General features: G+C 36.4%; 1 protein-coding gene across 1 annotated transcript in view; it reads left to right on the top strand.

Annotated features, from left to right (window-relative positions):
* ANO3 (anoctamin 3) overlaps positions 1-20,780 on the top strand; it is a 70,548-nt gene that overhangs the window by 8,532 nt on the left and 41,236 nt on the right. Inside the window, exons 3-6 of the mRNA XM_027901753.1 lie at positions 3,256-3,392; positions 13,484-13,636; positions 15,356-15,456; positions 18,492-18,536. Of these exons, the coding sequence (XP_027757554.1) occupies positions 3,256-3,392; positions 13,484-13,636; positions 15,356-15,456; positions 18,492-18,536 (436 nt within the window). The remainder of the gene's footprint in view (positions 1-3,255; positions 3,393-13,483; positions 13,637-15,355; positions 15,457-18,491; positions 18,537-20,780) is intronic.

Here is a 20,780-nt window from a genome sequence, read left to right as displayed (position 1 = left end):
TAGCAAAGCAACTGCTGGGATGAAGAGATCTGTTATCTGCTTGATTAATGCTTGAAGCCTTTTTAAAATCACCTTACCCTGGAGTGTGGATCCAAGGTGACATTACTTAGTTACATGTTCAGGTGTTCTAACAATTATACAGATGCATCTCTTTAAGTGTATACCTAATTAAAGAGAAGTCCTTGACATATGGAAGTGAATGCTGAAATTCCCACTGATTTTATTGAAATAAGGTTTGGGCTCTACCTGTAGAATTAGAAGCTGTCACCCTTTTCTCTGATTTAACAGCCTTATCTTTATTTAAAATTCAGCGTGGGGGGTTTTTTCTGTCTTTTTTTTTTGCCTCATTGGCAAAAGATGATTTAATATAGAAACTTCTCTGACTTGAAGTCATTACAGCACAACTTCCCTTTCTATAGCAGGTCACTTGGGACTTAAAAATTGTATACATCATTTTAATACTTTTTTTTTTTTTTTAAATAAAACTTTTTACGTGACAACGATTCTGAAAGCTCTCAACCATCCGATAAGTTTTAATTGCCATAATTGTGTGAGTCAAATACATCAGCAAGACACTGTTAATTGGCTATACTCATTTAAAAATGTACTATATAGATGCAACCCCTCATTTCCCATTCCCCTGTGCTGCTCCTGTGGGAGGAGGTCGAGAACCCAGGAGTAAAGTGGAAGCCCAGGAGGAAGGGAGGGGTTAGGGGGAAGGTATTTTAAGGTTTATTTTTATGTGTCATTGTTCTACTCTGAGCTCGTTGGTAATAAATTAAATTTATAATTCTGCAAAGTGCTCCAAGTTCAAAGAAGAGAGTGGTTAGGAGTGAAGGCAAATGTCCTCTTGATATCCTTGGGGGTTTGAGGATGTGGACACGAACATAGATGAGTCCCATCCTCTTTTTGTTTTACCCCAGCCATGCTTTCCCCCCTCCTCTCCTCTCCCCTTTTCCTTTATTCTTTGCATCTTTTGAGGTTTTCCACAGTTTCCAAATTTTTCAGGAATTTTTCAGGATCTTCTGTTTACTTTAGCATTATTGTAGGGGAGCTGTATTTACCCAGGAGTCACCCAAACAGGTCAGATATTTTTTTAATTTTTGTTTTTTTTGGTCCTTTAGTAGAGATGGAAAAGTGCTTTGTAAACAATTATTACACCTTTTTTTCTGACTTTGGCGTGTTTTTACGTTGACTAAAGGTTTTTTTACTGTACTGAGTTAATACCTACAGAGTAGGTTTTAACTAAAAATTAAATAGCTGATATATTAGCTTATATATTTCAACATGTAAACATTGATTGTTGGACATTTTGATGAAGTAGTATTTTAGTGATTGTGGCAATCCCAAATGTCAGATAAAATACATAACCAAGTAATAGAGACTGGGGAGGAAAGGATGGCAGGAAATAGTATTACTTTATAGGCAAGCATTATAAAAGAATGTCATAGAAGCTTCGAAACTGTAGTTATTGAAGAAAGTCTCAAGGAGTTAAATCTCTGTGCTTTGTGTTATGCAAGTTTAAAGGAATGTAATTTTGGCTTAGTGGATGGGAAAATTACAGGAGAGAGACTTTCTTTTTTAATCAAAGTGGTGGATACCTCATTATACAAAAAGCAGCTGGTCATAAAAAGTAGAAAAACACGGTCAATACTATTAGTAGCAAAGTTTAATTTCTGTTAACTTCTCTCAAGTTCTTTTTCTAAAATCAATACATTTCATTCTGTGTTCTTTAAAAACATTAAAGATAATCAAAAGAAATTTGCAGGGAGTTCAACTCAAGAAATGAAATGTGCCTCCCAAAACACACACATGCATTGTGCTTGTTCTTTGTAGCCTGTTTTGTTATAAAAATACAATGCATTCCATTGAACTCTTTCTTTGAGTATGACTGAAGATTTTCTTTTAATATATGCTGCAGAAGAGGTAAAGGGGACTACTGGTCTGTTCAGAGTACCTGCAAAGCATATTTGAGGTGTTTTGTTGGCAGCAGTGTCCAAAACTACCTGAATGTTAAGGGAAAAAAAAAAAAAGCACACTTTTGAATATACTTTTGAAATAATGGATTGTATGATATGTCTCAGTCTGACATTTGTTAGACAAGTGTAACAAATACTTGTTCAAGTGCGAGGTTTAAATGCTATGTATTCCTCCCCTTTTTACCATATTAATATCATTATATAGATATAGAGAGCTTGACATGCATAAAGTAAGTAATCAACTGCATTCATTTTTGTTGATCAGAGAGTAATCTGTATATTAAGTTAAAACACTGTTTAAAAGAAATAAAAGCCCTGCGTTAGGCACTTTGGTGATTAAAATTAGCTATTTTGTACGTTAAAAAAATCCCATCACAGGTTTACCTGTTAGTGGCAATGTGAGAAATTACCAGGGAAACATTCTGTGTAATCGTTGTGTAGTAGCTCAGCTGCAGAAAAAGCGGTGCTTGGAAATGTTCTGGTTTTTAATATTCCATCTCAGAAATGCGAAATGTTTAGGGTATTTGAGATAATTGTGTTTGTTCTTTTTTTTTTTTTTTTATTTCTGTAGTACTTACTGTGGAAAATTTAACTGAACGACTTCGTGAAAAACGCTTTATTATTGCAGATGAGATGATGTGAATGTAAAACTCAGAAATTAAAGGTTGGGGTTTCCACAGCAACCATGACTTGGCTTCCCTTTAGGGTTTAGGATTACTGGGCCAAATGCTTTTCCCAGTCCACCTGACTTTTCCCATGCTGATGTGAAAGTTAAGATGAGAACTTGGGCTCAGGATTTGTGGGTAACTTTTTTGTCTGCGTATGTTTCTATTTCCAATTTGTCCAATTGCGTGGGAATAATTATTCCGTCTTTTTCATCTTCTTTAAAGTATTTTTTTCAAGTCTAACCACTTTCCAGCATTCATTAGAACTTTACGTGGTCCTACACTGTATAGACAGTACCCTTCATTTTGCTCCTGCTGGTTATACAGGGTAGGAATTGACATTTGAATATTCATATCACTTAGTGGTGTTTTTTTTTAAACTACTGTAAAGCCATAGTGAAACCTCATTTCTCTAGGCTGTCTGCTAAAATTAGAAGTCGCTTCTACTTAAAGATGGTAACATTTCAAGTAAAAAAAATTTTGCAGGAAGGGGTAGAATATGTTACTGAAAAGTGTATACATAAATATTCAATGTGGCTGTAATAATGCTGTTCATTTCTATCCACCATAATCTAAAATGAGCTCATTTTATTCCTTCTGTTTTCCTTCAGATGTAGGGAAGGACAAAGACACTTACACAGATGATTCAGAACATGGGAATTATGATACTCGTACAGATCAGTCATTGCTTATTCAAAACAAGCTCACCAGGCAGAGAACAGAACCTCGAACCAAATCCTCTTTAAAGGTAAGGGACACAAAAACTTTATTAAATTATATCACCTGTCAGAATGTGCTTAAATATTTTTAAAATGCATTTTTTTAAGGGGCTAGATAAACTGCAGCTTTAATATCAGGCATCTCATGGTAAGAAATTTAAGGGGCTCCTGTATTATAATTTGACTGACAGAATCAATTAATGGAATTCTCTATACCAAAATCAACCAAAATTGTTTAATAGCAAGGATTCTAATGGTTTTTATTGACTCATCTAAGAGTTAGTAGCCTTCTTTATGTAAATTTATATGGCACAGGACTTAGGATATGGGATTCTGAGCATGGAGTGAAATTCATGTTATCTAGGAGGCCTCGGGAAATTCTGAGAGTTTGGAAGAATTATGTTTGTGTAGCAATTGGTCAGTTGAGAGTGATCTGAAGTACAAGATTCTCCTTCCAAGCAGTATCAAAAAGATATCAAGACACGCTGAAACTGGCATGTTATCTTGCTTAGTAATTACCTAAACATACTGTTTATCACAATGCATTTTCTCCAGCAGTTCATCTGCTATAACGCCAAAGAATTATGATGGGTTTTTCTGTTCAAAACATGTATTTTCTTTTAGTCTCGCTCTGGACTGCGAGACCCTCAATTCTCCTTTCCATTACAAGCATAATTGCTTGTGAGTGAATGAAAAATGAGTAACTTCAAGAAGTTCTGGATAATTTTCTTCTTCGTGCACTGGAAATAGTGCGTTCTGCAGCACAGCATTGTTTTACCTTTGTGATTCAAGCATTGAATGCACGCTTCATGAGTGTCTGTTCTAATGTCACACTCATCATCCTTACTGCAGCATTCTGGAAAACAGGTAGCAGGTTGATGTGATCTCCGAAACTTCATTTCATCGGATGGTTTTAGAAAAAAAACTTTAATAATGATAACTATCTGATAATTTTTAAATGGGTTCACCGGTACTTGTATTTACAGATCGTAAATCTGTGACATGAAATGATTGATATATATGACATACATGTCATATATATATAACCCTTCTCGGGTTACATTTTAATCTAAACCACTGGAATGAGAACTTTCTGTGTTCATGACTTCTTTGTCTGTGTCTGCAAAGCTAGCTGAATTAAAACAAATGTTAGTGGAAATTCTTGTTTGATTTTGTTGGTTAAGTAGACAAAGCCTTTTATGTTAAATGTGGCCTAAAAGACAGAAAAATACTGGAGAATCTGTAGAATTTAGATCATGTTACACAGCACTTAATAGTTTTAACAATAGGTAAGCCTGCTGCCAAAACAATCTAGTGACAGGTACTGTCGGTCTAGTAACAGGGATTTCATTATCATAAAGCAAAATACTTTTTTTTTAATTTTCATGTAAATTATAAAAAGTGACCACTAGCTTGAGTTTTTTCCAGGCCTGGCATTCAGGATGGTTACGAAGTTTATAGTCAGCCAGTAAGTTAACTTTCTTTCAAAGTTTAAAGAGGAGTCTTGTATTAAGTTTAAACAAAAAATGCACTTTTTATGTCTCAGTCTTCGAATGTCCTGACCTACTGAGCGAAGCGGTTCAGAGTTTAAAAGCAGCATTCTCAAGCCACATCTGGCTTTTAGCCTTCACAGCTCCTTTTATCACAGCAACTACTCTGCAAACTTCCTTCTGCATTTATACTGTTTTTTTGCAAAGGAGGTGTCTGGGTTGAACTCCCAGCTGGGTTAAACCCAAAATTCAAAACATAGCCCTGTACCAGCTACTGTGAAGAAATTAACTCTATCCCAACCAAAACCAGCACGAGGCAAACAGGATTCTCCTTCCATTTGCTGTGTGCCTGCTTCCACAGGAAAAGGGCAGGGGGAAATTTAGATTAGCAGTCTTATATTAGAAAAGAGCACTGCTGTTTTGCCTTTGGATTATTGTAGAAACCTTTGTGGCAGTCAGTGGAAAAATATCTAAGGGAAACTTCTTCCCCAAATGTGATGTAACACGAGCAACAGAAGATTTCTAATTCTTTTTGAGACTGCAGTGCAGCTTTACAACTGGTAAGAACTCTCACGTAGTTGAGAAATAAACTGCTCTGTCGCAATAAAAAGTCTCCTCAGTGTGACCAGAGAATGAAAATGAGAAGCACTGGACTGGCGAGGAATACAAGGATAAAAGCGTATTCTTTTTCTCTTCTTTTTAGTGTTTCTAATTTTGGCTTGTTGTGGAAGGGTTGTTTTATACCTGAGGGACTCTGGGGGAAAATTGCTAAAAAAGCTATTCATAATTAATTCTTGGTGCTATTATTTTTTTTTTTTTCAGTGATGAGCTACTTGAATACTTCAGCAATAATGAACTTGCCATGCTGACATAATGAAAGCCAATATACTTTTTTTTTTTTTTTTTAGGAATTTTTTAGTGTTTCAGGTTACATACAGCATGTGCCTCATCTTCCATAAATTTGATATTGAGGAATTTTGAGGTTAAGAGGAGACTGAGTGAAGGATAAAAAAAGGATAAAAAAAAGATAACAGTTTTATTAAAAAAGTGAGAGCAAAGCAGAACAAAACAAAAACAAATAACAGCAGGAAAAAAATGTTACCTCGCCACCTCCCTCTGCCTTGGTTAAAATGAGAAAAAAAAAACTGTCCCGAGAAGTGGTGGAATCAGTAGCAGTGAATTCTTTTCTTTCCCTGTGCATAGTAGAGAATTACACTTCCCTTTTCTTTCATGCACTGCATCACTGTTACTGTCTTTGATCTGATGAATTTTTGTGTTTTTTTTTCATCTAGCTAGTGTGTTTCCCTATCTGGCAAGGTAAAGAAAGGAGTTTTAGAACAAAGTTCACATCCTGTCACTGTGGGTTCAGGAACTGTGAAGGACTGCTGCCTGTGCAATAAATTAGCTTATCCACTATAAAATAGCCTTATCCACTGCTGTGAACTGTTAATATTGCCTGTCCAGAGTATCTTTGTTTTGTATGGGATCTGAAATATTTCTCTTTCCATCTTTGGAAGCACGACATAACTTCTAAGGAATTTAAAATAAGATATTAAATAAACAATTGGGCAAAAGATAGGGAGAATTGTATCTAGTGAGCTGGACATATTGCTGAAAATTCATTATAATTTAAGCAAAACTCGTTTTGTTCAGTGTGATTATTAGAGTGGTTTTAAAGCATAGATCTACCCGTGAAAATCTGAAATGCTTTGTTTGGGAATTTTATTGTATTCTTTGCCATTTTGAATGTATCTATCCCTCCCTCTCCTGCAAATAAGTATTCAGCTTACAGAATTTCATGGTAGTTTTGAGAAAATAATAAATTAAATGGAATATTTGCACTATGAAAATGTTCTTCAATCTCACTTTATTTTGTGCACTTGGACAGGAATTATTTTCTGCTTTCCTTTTTTCCTGTGTAAGTCCATGAAGTGCGATGCAGATTTGCCCTCTGTGTTGTTATCACTGCTTCATTATTGCATAATTTCACTCATGCTCCTGTTTTGAGTGGAAGTCAGGCACGTGTGCTGAAGGAGGTCTGGCAATCAGAATGTTTTGGTGTATAATTAAGAGCAGTATGTTGTCAGCTGACAATAGTGAATGAAGAGGAGAACAGTAAAGAAAACCTGATAGGGAGCAGTCCACAAATTCAGTCTAATAACACAGGAGTAAATAAAGCTTAAAAAGGAATGATAACAGATAAAATCATTATCCTAGAATAGAATGATGTTGCAAAGCGCAATGAAAGTTAACTTCATGTTTATGTTTCTGATGTCACGGCTCTCATCTGCTGTGAGGTTTCGTTCAAAAAAGAAGAAAGAAAAAAGCTCAGAAAATATTTCAGGAAATTCAAGGGAAGCAGTAAGTAATTTTATCATAAAGATGAAAATTTAAAAAAAAAAAATGAACACGTAACGAAAAATTTTCAGTGGTTAAGTCAGGATGTTTCTTAAGACCTCCCTGTTAGACTTAAAGAGCTAATAGCAGGGGTTAAATATTAAAAATAGGAAGCCTCCTGCTGCCTCCAAACATCCTTCATTGCTGCTCCCTCATATGGTAATGTTGAACAGACTTCCTTCCGAAATTTTGCATATCACCTAAGCCTACTCCTTTCCTGAAGCCAAATGTATTTTTCATAATATATACAAATATATTTTTTCCATGCGTGCTCTGTACGTCTGAACAGAAGAAAAAATGGAAAGGATGTCCTCTGTGAAGAAGGTAAAATGATTGCTAGTTCTTTAGTTTGCTCCTGAGAAGTTAAACTGCAGTTTCATTAGGAAGGTCAGATATTTCTGGAAGTTTTCTTCTCCATTCAGAAAAAAGCTGCACAGGGCACAGAAATACAGGAGCATGGGTAATTATGAGAGAGTTTGGATATCTTTGCTTATGAAAATATGTCCCCAGTTTTCTTTCCTAGGGTTGTTATACAGTTTATTTGCACAAGAAAAAACCCCGACCCAATATGCAATTAAAATCATCAATCTGTTTTTTGGACTAAAGCGGTTGAAAGGATTGATTCTGATAAATCTGTTTCTGGTTTATCCATGACTTCAAACACAAAACAGTGAGGGCTAACTTAGTTGTGTGCTTAGAAGATTTCTCATAAAGCACACCTTAGATTATTCTGAGTCAAGAGTATGGTTTTAAAAAGTAAAAAAAATGGGTGTAGTACTATTTTAAAATGTTTCGCAGCTAATTCCATGTAAATTGAGAATTCTATGAACTTGTTGATGTCCCAGCTTTAGTTTTAAAACTAAAATAGATAAAAATTGATTTATTTAATCCTGAAGCAAAGCTAGCATTAATTAGGTAACCCGCTTTTGTTCGTGGACACAAACCCACTGTAGTTAGCATCATAAATGTATTTATTTCCAGAAAATACTTAAAGATATGAGTTCAGCCAAGCACTGAATGCAGACACTAACCACTGAAACATCCTTTGGTGTGAATGTGACTGAAGATGTTAATGCCAAGTTCAAGGTAACAGTATTAGAGAGAATTAGTAATCAGAATAAAGGATGTGGTTTTCATGAACCAGCCAATAATCGATCTACTTAATAGCATCCTATGAAGAACAATAATTTATACTGGAAGAAAGTTTTCTTTTGTGAGAGAGAACCATTCTACTCAGAGTTAGAACAGAAAAGCTGTTCCTGTAGAATTTTCACTTTTAGGTGGTTGCAGTGCTGAAGAAGCTCACAGATCAGACATCACCTCTGTCAAAATTCTGACCCTAGATCTTGAAGTTGTTTCCATGGCTACTTCTGCTCATACATGATTTAATAGCCCTGAATTAATCTATTATTATCTCTGAAACACCTCTTAAAAACCAAGACATAAAGAGATACAGAGGGCTGCTTTTCCTTGATGCACTTCTGATATTCAGTGTGGGTTTTTTTTGCATTGTGTTTTTCTCTCTCCTTTCTGTGTTCCAAGCTGATTTTCCCTGCAAGTCTACAAAATGACAGGACATGTGTGTGCACACATATTTGTGTGTGTGCCAGTTTATATAAATGTATATCTGTGATGCTCCATAGTGTCCTGTTTGGGCTCCGAGACTCCAGGGCAACCTGTAAACACCACTTTGTGGTGATGTTTACAAACATTCCAAGTGTCAGCAGCAGGTCAGCTTTGTTGTTGTTTCCACGAGAAAGAAAATACATTTCAAAGTCTGTTGGCTTGTCTTTCGTTCTTCCTCTACTGATTTCTGGTTCTGCAGCAGTTTTTCCCCATGTATTTGTCTCTAAAAAATGCTGCTGGTGAGGTGGTGCTGTTATGGGGTGGTGATATTGAGACCCAGTGCTTGGATTCAGCACTTCCATTTCCAGTGGTAGCACCATTTTTTTTCTACTGGTGGATTCTTCCCTTCTCTTCTCAGAGTTTCCATGGCAAAAAAAAAAGAAGCCCCAGGACATTTGATAAGTCTCTCTTCAGTATAGTTATTTCATTATCAGTAAAGATTTAGTAAAATTATTTCTCTCTGGCACGTTTAGTGTCCAAATTCACGAGCTGTCGTAGGGAGGAAATCAATTCTGTTCTATCTACATCATCCCCTTGAAATAAGATTCTGAGGAGAGAAATTTAGGAAATTTGGGGAAAGAAGAGTCCAGAGGCCCAGCTGTGTTTACCCATCTTTTAGATCCCAGGCACTGGTCTGTTGGTATATTTACTTCCCTGACATAATTTTACGAATCTGAATCCAAATTATACCACCCACATGGAGGAAAGTAGAACTTCATCCTTTCTACTGTGGAGGCAAAATAAATACATTGTGCTGTGGAGTTTAATTCTTGTGTACTGTGTCAGTCATCCCTTATGTAAATGATTGCTCCTCTTGCTGGTTATGACTGAGAGCTGGTGTTTTCGTTTATTTATTTTCTGGTAATGTGAAACGAACAAGTTAGACCATTTCTTTCATGTCAGACATGATTTACTGGCTGTTGATAGTTAGAATAAATTAATTTATTAAAGTAAACCCGTGTATAATATGTACATGCTCTCTCCTGGGCAGGTTTGTTGCTGTAGCTTTGGTGTGTAAACAAATTAGAGAGAACCTTTCATAGTGGTTTGGAAGTGCTAGACACTTCGCTTAAACTGTGAATACTTGGTCAAGTGAATGGGAATTTGCTTAAAATTTATAAAAAAGTAAATACCTTGAGAGATTTTTGTCAGCCTTTAAGCCTGTGCTGTTAGGTTAGACCTGTTGGGAGCTGCCAGTGGTGGAATGTACCTTGTACCTACACGTGGTTCTAGTTAAGCTCTTTATTTACCTAGGTAGTGCATAGTATTCATTATTTTAAGCTTTTCACCAGTATAAAGTGGAAAACAAAGAAAACATACTGCTATATCATGATAGAGTAATTTACTGTTACATAACACACTGTTACTGTTACATAAATCTAAAATTTGCTGCTGTTTTCAGAATGGTTCCAGTTCCCTCTTTTAGAATATTTGTTTCTATGTATGGGGTGAAAAAAAATGGGAAAAGTTTAATTTACAGAGCAGAACACTAGAGTGAAATAAATGAAGTTGAAATAGCTACAGTTTCTGTGAGTTGTTCTGTTTGAATTAACTGGGGAGAGACAGAGCCAGTGAAGCAGCTGTTCCCTCTTTGTAAAAAGAGCATTGCTCACTGATTGGAATCCAAACAGAAGTTTGTCCAAAAATCCCTCCATGTTGGCTAAATCCAAGGAAATTTGCCTTGTACGTTTGAATAGATTATTTTATGACTTCGCTAATTTTTTTTTTTTTTTCTTGAACCAAAACTCCTTTTTCTGGGTTAAACTGATCAGTGTATTTTGCCTGGTGTAAAGTGTAAACTTCAGTTGAACAATAACGTTGCTATTTTGAATTTTACACTTTCAGACTTCAAAGCAGTGTGTCATGTTATTTATTATAATAATCACCCTCTATGAAGCGACCAAAAATGTTGGCAAATAATAAAAGAAAACAAGGAACTGCAGCAGATCTGAAAAAGAGAAAAAGGTGAAAGAACGAATCAGAGATTTATTGGTCCAAACCAGCAGATAAATAATAAACAAGCTGTGCTTGAATGCCCACTATACTAACAGCCGATTCACTGTGCTAGGTATAGGTTATGGCCAGTATACCCTGACTCATATGTTTAATTGAAATTTCTCCTCCCTGTTCTTCTTACACATTATGGAATTCCTTCAGATCAACTGAAAAAAAAAAAACCACCACCAAAAAAACCCCAGCTAAATCACCAGATAAATTCTTTTACTGGCACAGGTATTTCTGCTTGAAAATTGCACTAAAGTGAAACTAATGGTGCCAGGAGCATTCAAGTGAATCAGTCCTGAAATCAATATAGCATAGGCCAGGTTCATTTGGATACTGTCATTCATCTGAGAAATAAAAAGTTTCTCTAAGGCTGAAGAAAAGCACCTGTTTCAGAAATGAGGAAAGAAAAGGCTAGAAATAACAATCCAAAGAAAGGTAAAAGTGAATCACAAAAAGATAGATGTAATTTGCAGAACGTCTGTACAGGAACTGCATGAGCAGAAAATATGTAATAGAAGTTCCAGATCTCCCCTTTGGGGGAATTTGGTCCAGGCTCTTTGTATTTGATTTTAACCTGCTTCATGAGCCATAATAAAAGCAACTCCCATCTAAATTTTTAAAATACTTGTGCAGGTATCTTCCTTTGTTGAAGAGCAGATTCATTGCTTCTGTCTCGAACCTGAAAAAGGCTTGGGTTTCAAAAACTTCTGTGTTCAAATCTGTGGGTTTGAACCTTTAATCTACTAGCTCACCTTCAAACCTCTGCATCTTTACATCTTCAGATCATTACACCTAGCACATAAAAAGTTTTTACTGCCATCCCCATTCAGAATTCCTAGAAGGGGTGACAGGCCCTGTGTTTAATGTGCTCTCAGTCTTGTTTGCCACTCTTTATCACCTTAAAGTGGCCTTCAGATACTGGTTATCTAAGTATCAAGGAAGATGTTGAGATGCTGGAGTGTGTGCAAAGAGGGATGGAGAGCACAAGTCTTAGGAGGGGTGGCTGAGGAAGTTGGAGTTGTTTATTTTGGAGAAAAGGAGGCTCGGGGGGAATGTTATTGCTTTCTACAACTGTGTGAAAGGAGGTTGTGGCCACCTGGGGGTCAGGCTCTCCTCCCAAGTGCTGAATGACAGGACAAGATGAATCGTCCCTCAAGTTACACCAGGGGATGTTCAGGTTGGATATTAGGAAAAATTTCATCCCTAAGGGGATTGGCAAGCCCTGAACAGGCTGCCCAGGGAGGAGTCATCATCCCTGGAGATCCTGAAGAGATGTGTGGACTTTGGGACTTGGTTTAGTGGTGGACTTGGCAGGGCATTGGACTCAGGGATCTTAAAGGACCATCAGCTGAAGCTTGGTATACTTGAATAAGGTTGTATATGATGATGCACTCCTTTGTAGCAGTAGATAGTCTGAGAAAGGTTGTTCCTTGGTTTTTACTTTGGGAGTTAAAAAAAGCGAAGAAAGAGGAAGAATCCTGTTAGAATGCTTTGGGGTTTGCAGACAGAGGAGTTCTCAGAAGCACTAAATATATAGAAAGCTGGCAGTGAGGGATGTGGGTGTAAGAAAAATGTTTCACATAGAAACAAGTGAGCTGGTATCCAGTATTTATGGTGCTGATGTCATGCACCAACACATGCTTGTGTTTATCAATAGAGAGTGTAGCTACTGGATATAACACTGAGTATTATAAATTTCATATCCAGAGGGGGTCAGGTTGGATATCAGGAAGAATTTTTTCCACTGAGAGGGTGGTTAATCTCTGGAGAAGGCTGCCCAGGGAGGTTTTGGAGTCACCACCCCTGGAAGTGTTCAAGCCATACCTGGACGTGACATTTAGTTTAGGGGTTGTGGTGGGGTTTGGTCAAAGGTCCAATGATCTTGGAGGTTCTTTCCAGTCTGATGATTTTATGATTCTACAGTCTGATACCAGTTGATACAGGCTCTGTCTGTTCTGAAACATGCAAAACACAGAATGCAAAATTAGCTTGCATGAGCAGCAACATGAAAATCAGGATTTTCTGTGTCAACAGCAGACAATCCCTCATGTTTGGAAGCATGGTGGGAAGCAGCTAGTCAAGATTTAAACATTGGTTAACATGGCACTGAAAGAGAGCTTGAGCTAGAGTATCCATGACATTCCAATCAATACAATTTCTTTTTTTTGATTTTTTTAGATTCATTTCTCTCTTGAAGAAAATACAAGTATGTTTGTTCTGTAAAATTTGCCCAGGTACAAAACAGGGAGGAAATTACTTTAATTTACTTGCGTTTAATTTTTTTTTTAATTCCACTTGAAAGTAAGAATTAACAGAAGTTCATATCAATACGCATCACACAATAATTTTAAGGGGTTTTTTTTCCACAGTTGGAAGAAATAACTAGAATGTGGGTTTTGTGAAGCTGTTTTGTTTTGTTCTAATGGATTGGAAATCCTGAGCAACTGATGCACATCGACTTTTTATTCTTTTTTCCATATTCATCCTACAGATATGTGGACGTTTCCATGGTTTAGGAAATGCTGTGCTGAATGCAGTTCATGATGGGGCTCTTCACCTTTTTAGCTGCCTTATTCAGTGTGTTTTTATTGTATCTCCTCTAGAGTGATGCCATGGCCTCATCAGGGCTCTTCTTCAAAGATGGCAAAAAGCGCATCGATTACATCTTGGTCTACAAGAAATCAAGCCCACAGGTGGAAAAAAGAAGCACATTTGAGAAGAATTTGAGAGCAGAAGGGCTGATGTTAGAACGGGAGGTGAGTCTTGTAGCTTATATGTGGCATAAACCCCCCTTTGTAACACTGTCCTGCTTTACTGAACTGATAAAAGATTCCTGACAGTCTTACAAGCCTTTCCAGTCAGGCTGTTCCCATCATCTGTTTAACTGCATTGAATTCATAATAGGAATTTTTGGATTTAAAATGATTTGGGCATGTGTGGCTGAGCACAGGGGTGTGGTGCAGTACAGAAGAAAAATTCCAGCTTCTAATGCTTGCAGAGCAGAAGAAGCTTCAGTAACCCATGTTGCTGCTTTAATATGCAACCTTTGAGCAGAATACATGATGCTGATTATCTCACTATTTTTCAAAGGATTAAGGTTGTCACTATCTCGTTAATCCATGACTGGTAGTAGAAGTATTAATACAAAAGAAGGAGAACAGAGTCAGGAAAACAGCCTTGGATTTTTGCTGTTTCATGACTTACCTACAAAATTAGTTTATCCTAAAGTAAGATCCTCTACTTCATGTATCTTTCATCCTGATTTATTCTTTTCAACTCAATGGAATGTTCTGTGTTTAAGCAATGAGCTTGCAAGTCATAGCTTACAATACAGCATATAAATATTAATAAATAACCTACCTGACTAAAATTTGGGTTTAAGGCTTTTAGGAATTGTTACAGTCTAGTAGTAAAACTATCTAGTTTTGTTCTGGTTTCAATAAATAGTAAAATCTCAGCTGTTGTCGATTCATAATTACTGACATTAAAAAATGTCTTTTAAGAATCATTCTACATATCAAAGGTTTTAAATTGTCTTCCACTAGTATTTTTTTATCCACATCTTTTGAGAAAAGTAAAATCCTCGAGGTGGTACTATTGAGCTGAGACGTGACTTTATGGAACTGCTAGGTAGAATTATGAACATTTTAAGTGTTATTAACCCTTTAACTACATTTTCTTTTACCTTTACTTACCAAAACTTGCAAACTGCAGTTTTTGGAGGCTTTGATCAGACTCAATTCAAATATCAAAACATCAAAATCTCAGGCAAATACATTTGGGAGAAGGGTGTGGAACTGAAATCTTCTTAAGAGAAGATGAATATAGAAACCTGTGAGGCTAAAACTCTTGTTTTAAGTCCAAATAAATTAGTGATGAAGAATATTTGTGTGGAGTATACCTTGTAATTTTAACCAAAAAAAAAAAAAAAAATCAATCTCAGTTCATACAGGGATAACATTTAAAAGTTCCTAGGAGATATTGCAATTCTTTAACCATTCCCTGGAGATACCATTTTGGTAGGGTGCAACCTGCAGCCTCTCTCAGGTGCTCTGATGTCTCTAGTAACTGAGCATTCTTCTCCTTACATGGGAGACACATGGAATGGTCTTCAAACTGCTCATCTAGGATGATTATGTGGAGATTTAGAATTAAGTGATTTATTCAGTGTAAAAAAAGTGCCTCATAAATGGTTAATCTACTTGACTTGTGTTCATGAGCAAAGATCTTTCCAGCAGATTCCTTTTGTCAGACTCCTCCTTGCACATTATGGAGTTTGTAAGGGAAAAAAGTTCCTAATTTTTATTTGCCTAGCTGAGAGCACTTACCGTGTTTTCAGACTTGCACGCCAACTTCAGACCTAAAAAAATCAGAATTTGACCCTGAAGAATGCTTCTAGAAAGGCAGTTGCCATAAAGGATTAAATTATTAACGTGCTTTTTTGTCGTTGTTGTTGTTGTCACTGCTCTTTACAGCCAGCTGTTACAAACAGTGATATCATGTTTGTTAAAGTTCACTGTCCGTGGGAGACTCTGTGCAAATACGCAGAAAGAATGAACATCAGGATGCCTTTCAGGTACTGTGGGAACTATTTTAAGAAACCTATAATTTAGTGATTTACAGTAAAAGTTCATTACCTACTTAAGGCTGAAATGCAGTCTTTACAGCTCTGTAACCAGCCATGCTCATTTTTGATTTGGAATTAGCGATGGGATAGGAAGAGAAGGGAGGAGAAACAAATAGTCCTGTTCTTGCCACGATTTTGCACAGCACCCTGGGGAGCTTGTTTTCAAACTTACCTCCTGAGTCAAACTGAGCTTATGACTTTAGAAAGCACTGTTAGTAGCTCACACCTTGTTTTGGATGCCCTTGGCAGAGCTTCAGGTGTTCTTCATCTGAGCTCGGGTAATTCTCTGTGATTTTAGGATTTTTCTGAAGTCTTCCCCAAAGGCAAGCAAAATGACAGAAAGGGCTTCCATGTCTCCAGTATAACGTGCATTATCACAATCTGAATAAACTCCAGCTGCTCAGTGTTTTCATGCTGTGGCAGTTGTGGCTCTCCTGCACTGGTCCTAAGCCAGAAACAGTCACTGTGGAGCATCCTTTGCTCAAAACTTGCTTCCCATACCCTTTTCTGTAATGAGTTTCTGCATCATCCCATTAAGCCTTCAAAGGCTTTTCCAAAAAAAAAAAAAAAAGAAAAAAAAAAAGTTTTCTGTAACCGTCATCTTCCATATGGTTAAGAATATCATTATAGTTCCATTTGAGCTTCTCCAGTTTAAATAACACTTGTCAATATTTTAAATATAGTTTATGTACACGTAAATAATCTAAATTCCAATTAAAAATAATTCCTTCTTACTTTTGATACATGAAATCAGAAAATTAAGTTGGTTTTTAGCAGTTTAGTTCTAATTCTTCACAATTCTTCACAACAGATCAATAGTGCCCTTCAGGAAAAAAAAAAAAGGCTGACTTTTGCAATGCTACTTTATTTGCAAGGCATTCTAGGCCATGTTTGTTTGTTATATTAGACATGTAAATATATTCTCTTTATTATTTCCCTGAAGTGTCTTATCCATGTTTCTTTTTCCTGGGCTTTAGGTTCTTTTTATCCCATTCAGTCCAGTACACCAAAAGTAGATAAAAACTTTGCATTTTCCCCACGTTGGGAGTTTTACTGTAGAGTGAAATACATTTATTTGGTAAGAAATAAACCTCTACCTCTGTAATAGAACCGGGAGAAAAAGTAAATTGGTCAACACTGCTTTTCACTTTGAAAAGGTTTTAATAGGAATTTACTTTTCGAGTTTGTGGTTTAGAGGCTTGCTGAGGCAGAGTTATGAAGATGTCTGCATCTTTATATTTGCTCCTGATGGCTTTTCATGGATGCAAAAATGACAGTCTGGACTCCCATGACAACATGATGTGAACGTGCATTTTATAATTTCATTACATGTTCTGCCAAAACCACTTCTGTTGTTTTGTTTGTTTTTTTTTAAGTCTTGAGCTTGCTTGTTTAAACAAACCTTTCTTAACTGGATGGCTTATATTGTTTTCCTGAGGTGGGCAGGGGAACCTCAAATCATCCAATTCTCACACAATTACAGTGAACTAGAGTAGCTTCTTCCCAAAAAGTTTTAGGTCGTCCTTAGATAGATTTAAGGAGGGCTGAGTGGAGAAGGGAGCTGGACTCGAAGGTCTTTGTGAGGCCCTTCCTACCTGAGATATCCTATGAGTGTAAAAAGCAGATTATTTCTCTTAGCCTTTATTTGTTTGATCAGTGGTTTCTGACTGTCCAATTTTAATGTACAGTTGAAAAGAAAGGTAACCCTCCCTGCAATACTTTAATGCTGGACACACTTGTCCTCTTGCACAGTTATGCAAAATTTTGCCTTTTGGTTACAAAATACACCATATATTGGTGTCATACATCAATAACACACCAAGAATTATGTTCATGCTTTTTAGGTTCATTTATAGCTCAATCCAGGAACCTAAACAAAATCAACAGAATTACTGTTACACAGGTTATTTCTCTCTATTGCTGGAAAGTAAAAAATATTTTTTTCTGACCCAAGGGACTACCCAGCATCCCACAACTCTTTTAGCCTGACATTATGCTAAAATGTGTTGGCAGGTATGTAGCATCCATCATTTCTATGATATAAATGGTATCTTGGTGTTTCAGTTGCAAAAGGAATTTTTTTTAACATTTCAGAAGCCAGTCTGTGGTAATCACTGTTGTCTCATATGTAAGGCTGATTTTTGCAGTGCTACTTTATTTCAAAGTATGTGTATATGGTTTCAAACAGGGTTTATGTAAGCTCCAAGGTGAGATCATGACTGAATTGTAACTTTTTAAGCAATTGATAGATATTTTTGTTGAGTGGGTGGTCTCTCAGTGGAAATGAAACTATTATGTATTTCCATAACTCAGATGAAAATTTGTGTCTACAAATATCTCATGAAACATTATTATTATGTGTAATGAAGAAATTATTTGTATCTGTAACTTAGCTGGACTCCATCTATGAGAAAAAGCTAAGGGTAACTAAAGGGAATTAAGGAAGGGTTTTGTTAAAAATGTCTGAAAATCCTTAATCTTCGCTCCATTTGCAATTCTGCCCAGTGGTACCAAGTGTCAGGCTGCCAGCAGCCTGCAGATTGGTGGATAAACAGTTTTCCAGTGGCCACATATTTTCCAGGCAACATATCTTTCTCACTCTTTTTAATGTTTTAATTTCAGTGCTTCTTCAAGGTGAGTAATGTACTTTATTCAGCCTCAAATACTGCCCAGATGGGCAGTTGCAGATCTGGAGGAATCTGCAAGACTGAGGCCCTTGTGAAGGGTGGAGAGAAAAGAACTGTTAAGTGAGTTATTTATTAGCCATCATTATTGCTATAAGCCACAAGTCAAAACTTAAAAAAAAAAGTGAAACTGCATCATTTTAATGATTTACTCAACTACAATTGCATCTTTAAAGTGATTTCGCTTTTTTTCTATAAAAATGCGTGTTTTAGAATGTCCAGCCTTCTTCTTTATTGTAAATGTCCTTTCCAACTGTATCCTACTTGATTAATCTCAGCTGATTTTTGCTGTTCTTTCAGGAAAAAATGTTATTACACTGACTGGAGGAGCAAAACCATGGGCAGGTTGGTGGGTGATGTGTAGCTTCCAATTTTGTCAGATAGTCACCCTGGTAAAGAAAATCCATTCGCAGTTGTAAATTTATCCACGGAGCTTGGAAAATCAGAATATTTTCCCGAAAACTCAAAACGTGTCAGCTTAAAGTGTTAAAATATTCATCTGTAACGAGGGGCAGTACTTTGAAGCTTTGCCATCTGTCCTTTAAAGATTGAGAAATGTTAATACGGGGTGGGGGGAGGAAAGAAAGGCTTATCCTGGCCTTTAAGATTTAATACTGGAGCTATCTCTGCCGTTATCTCTGCTGAATCCAAGGCACGCTTTTTGAGCATGAAGGATACTTTTGAGTGTCTGTCCCAGATTCTGGCAGTCAGCTGTTTGCTTAGGCATGCAAACACATTTTCTCTCCTGTGTGCCGTGGCGATCAGGAATAGACAACGAGGGCTGCTTTGAATTTTTATTGGAAAAAAATTTGCAAGGGGAACTTGCAAAACTCACCTGTAGCTGCCGGTGTAGGGGGTGCTGGGGAGGGAGAATGGGACACCATGAGCTGTAATCTAGTCAGACAGAGCCATGTCCTGTAAATCACAATCACCAGTGGAAAAGACACATGGAAGTATTTTACATGAGGGAAAACTCCTGGAAGAGTTTCCTGTCACGGGGTTTTCTCAAGGTGGATCTTGAGATGAGAGAGCGTCTGATTTAGGTTCCCTGTTGTTGCTTTAGATGATGAAGAGCTCTCATTATTTCTCTGGAACAACTTAAGTGCTCTCATGGTAACAGTTTGCAGGATGATCTGCAAACAAAAACAGGCAAAGCGCTGTTGAATGGTAAAGGGAGAAAACTAAAACACAAAAGCAGATAAAACATATTGAAATGAACCAATCTGCAACATAAATTTACAACTGCGTTTTTTTCCTCTTCCCAGTCATTCCCATGCTTGCTCCATTTCAGCCTGCATTGTGAAAAGTGTAAGTGGTAATGCTTTTAATGCAAAGGCAAAATCAACAGGCTTTACTTCAAAATTGTCTCATTTCATCTGCAATCCATCTGGTGAGTCCTGGATATTAAATAAATTTGTTTTCCTTATTTAGAAGGATATTTTTCCTAATTCAGAGATCTGAAACGTGCAACTGGAGTTGCACTGTACTTGTGAATCAAGTAATAAGCAAATTTTCATGCCAGAGTGATTTTTCATTTGAGACAAATGCTTTTACCTATGATTTCCTTTGTGAGAATTTGGGGATGAATATGTCTCTGAATTATTTTTTTTCTGACACTTTATATAATTCAGTGCACAAAGGAATAATGTGAAAACAAAAAGAAAAAAAGAAAGCTACATCTAAAAATGGAAGCTAACTCTAAAATTGCTGACATACACATTTCATCATTTTAACTTCTACAGCTGTCATTGTTTCCTTGCATCTTACAACTTTTCAAACTCATCTGCTTGTCTGTAATTTATTAAATCTCCTGTTAATATTTCTGAGTTATTAAATAGGGTTTATAAGAGCTACAGTGAAGAACTTTAAAATCCTTGTATATCAAAGGTAAAATTTTAAGGCTATAGAGTTTTTTTAATTTAAGGATAGGAAGTAACACTTCATATACACTGCTATATATATATAAATATATAATATATATATATATAGTATATATATGTATATATGAGTATATTAGACCCTGCTGTGACATGTACACTTCTCTGACTTTATTGACTTGGTTATTGACAGATGTATATATCTATAAATGTTCTTTAAAAAGTCTGCCCAAGATTGTTAGGTGCACAAATGAAAGGAGAGAAGACAAATGTAGTGCTTACTGGTACACTTTCTTTTATGTGGTATCTATTTCTTTATTTATTTACTTTTTAAAAAGTCCCTAACCTTGTACTTAATCCTATGAAGGAGAGGAATATGCAAGTAAATAGTTTAGGTATCAAAAATTGTCTGAACTCTCAGATTTAGGACTAAATAGTCTAATAAATCGGTCTTGAATCTGCCATGTTGGACATGCTGATTTCAGGCCTGTAAACTGAAATGTTGAAATCACTTAATAGGACAGAGAACCGAAAATTACTTTGTTTAGCAGCTGACCTGCAACAAGTTACTACCTAATAAGACCGGTGGAGTTGCTTAATTCTGGTGTCTTAATCCTGTGATTTAGGCAAAAATCTGTCCTTAAGTGAAGGCTCCAGGAAAATTCAGTTCTTCTTCAACAGTAAAATAACATGAGTCAGGAGAAGTGTCTTT

This window comes from Empidonax traillii, unplaced genomic scaffold (assembly GCF_003031625.1).
Source record: "Empidonax traillii isolate 1590-97213 ecotype Southwest subspecies unplaced genomic scaffold, ASM303162v1 scaffold810:size284574, whole genome shotgun sequence".
NCBI lineage: Eukaryota > Metazoa > Chordata > Aves > Passeriformes > Tyrannidae > Empidonax > Empidonax traillii.
The sequence above is the reverse complement of the archived record's forward strand: the minus strand, read 5'-3'. Positions and strand labels throughout refer to the sequence as shown.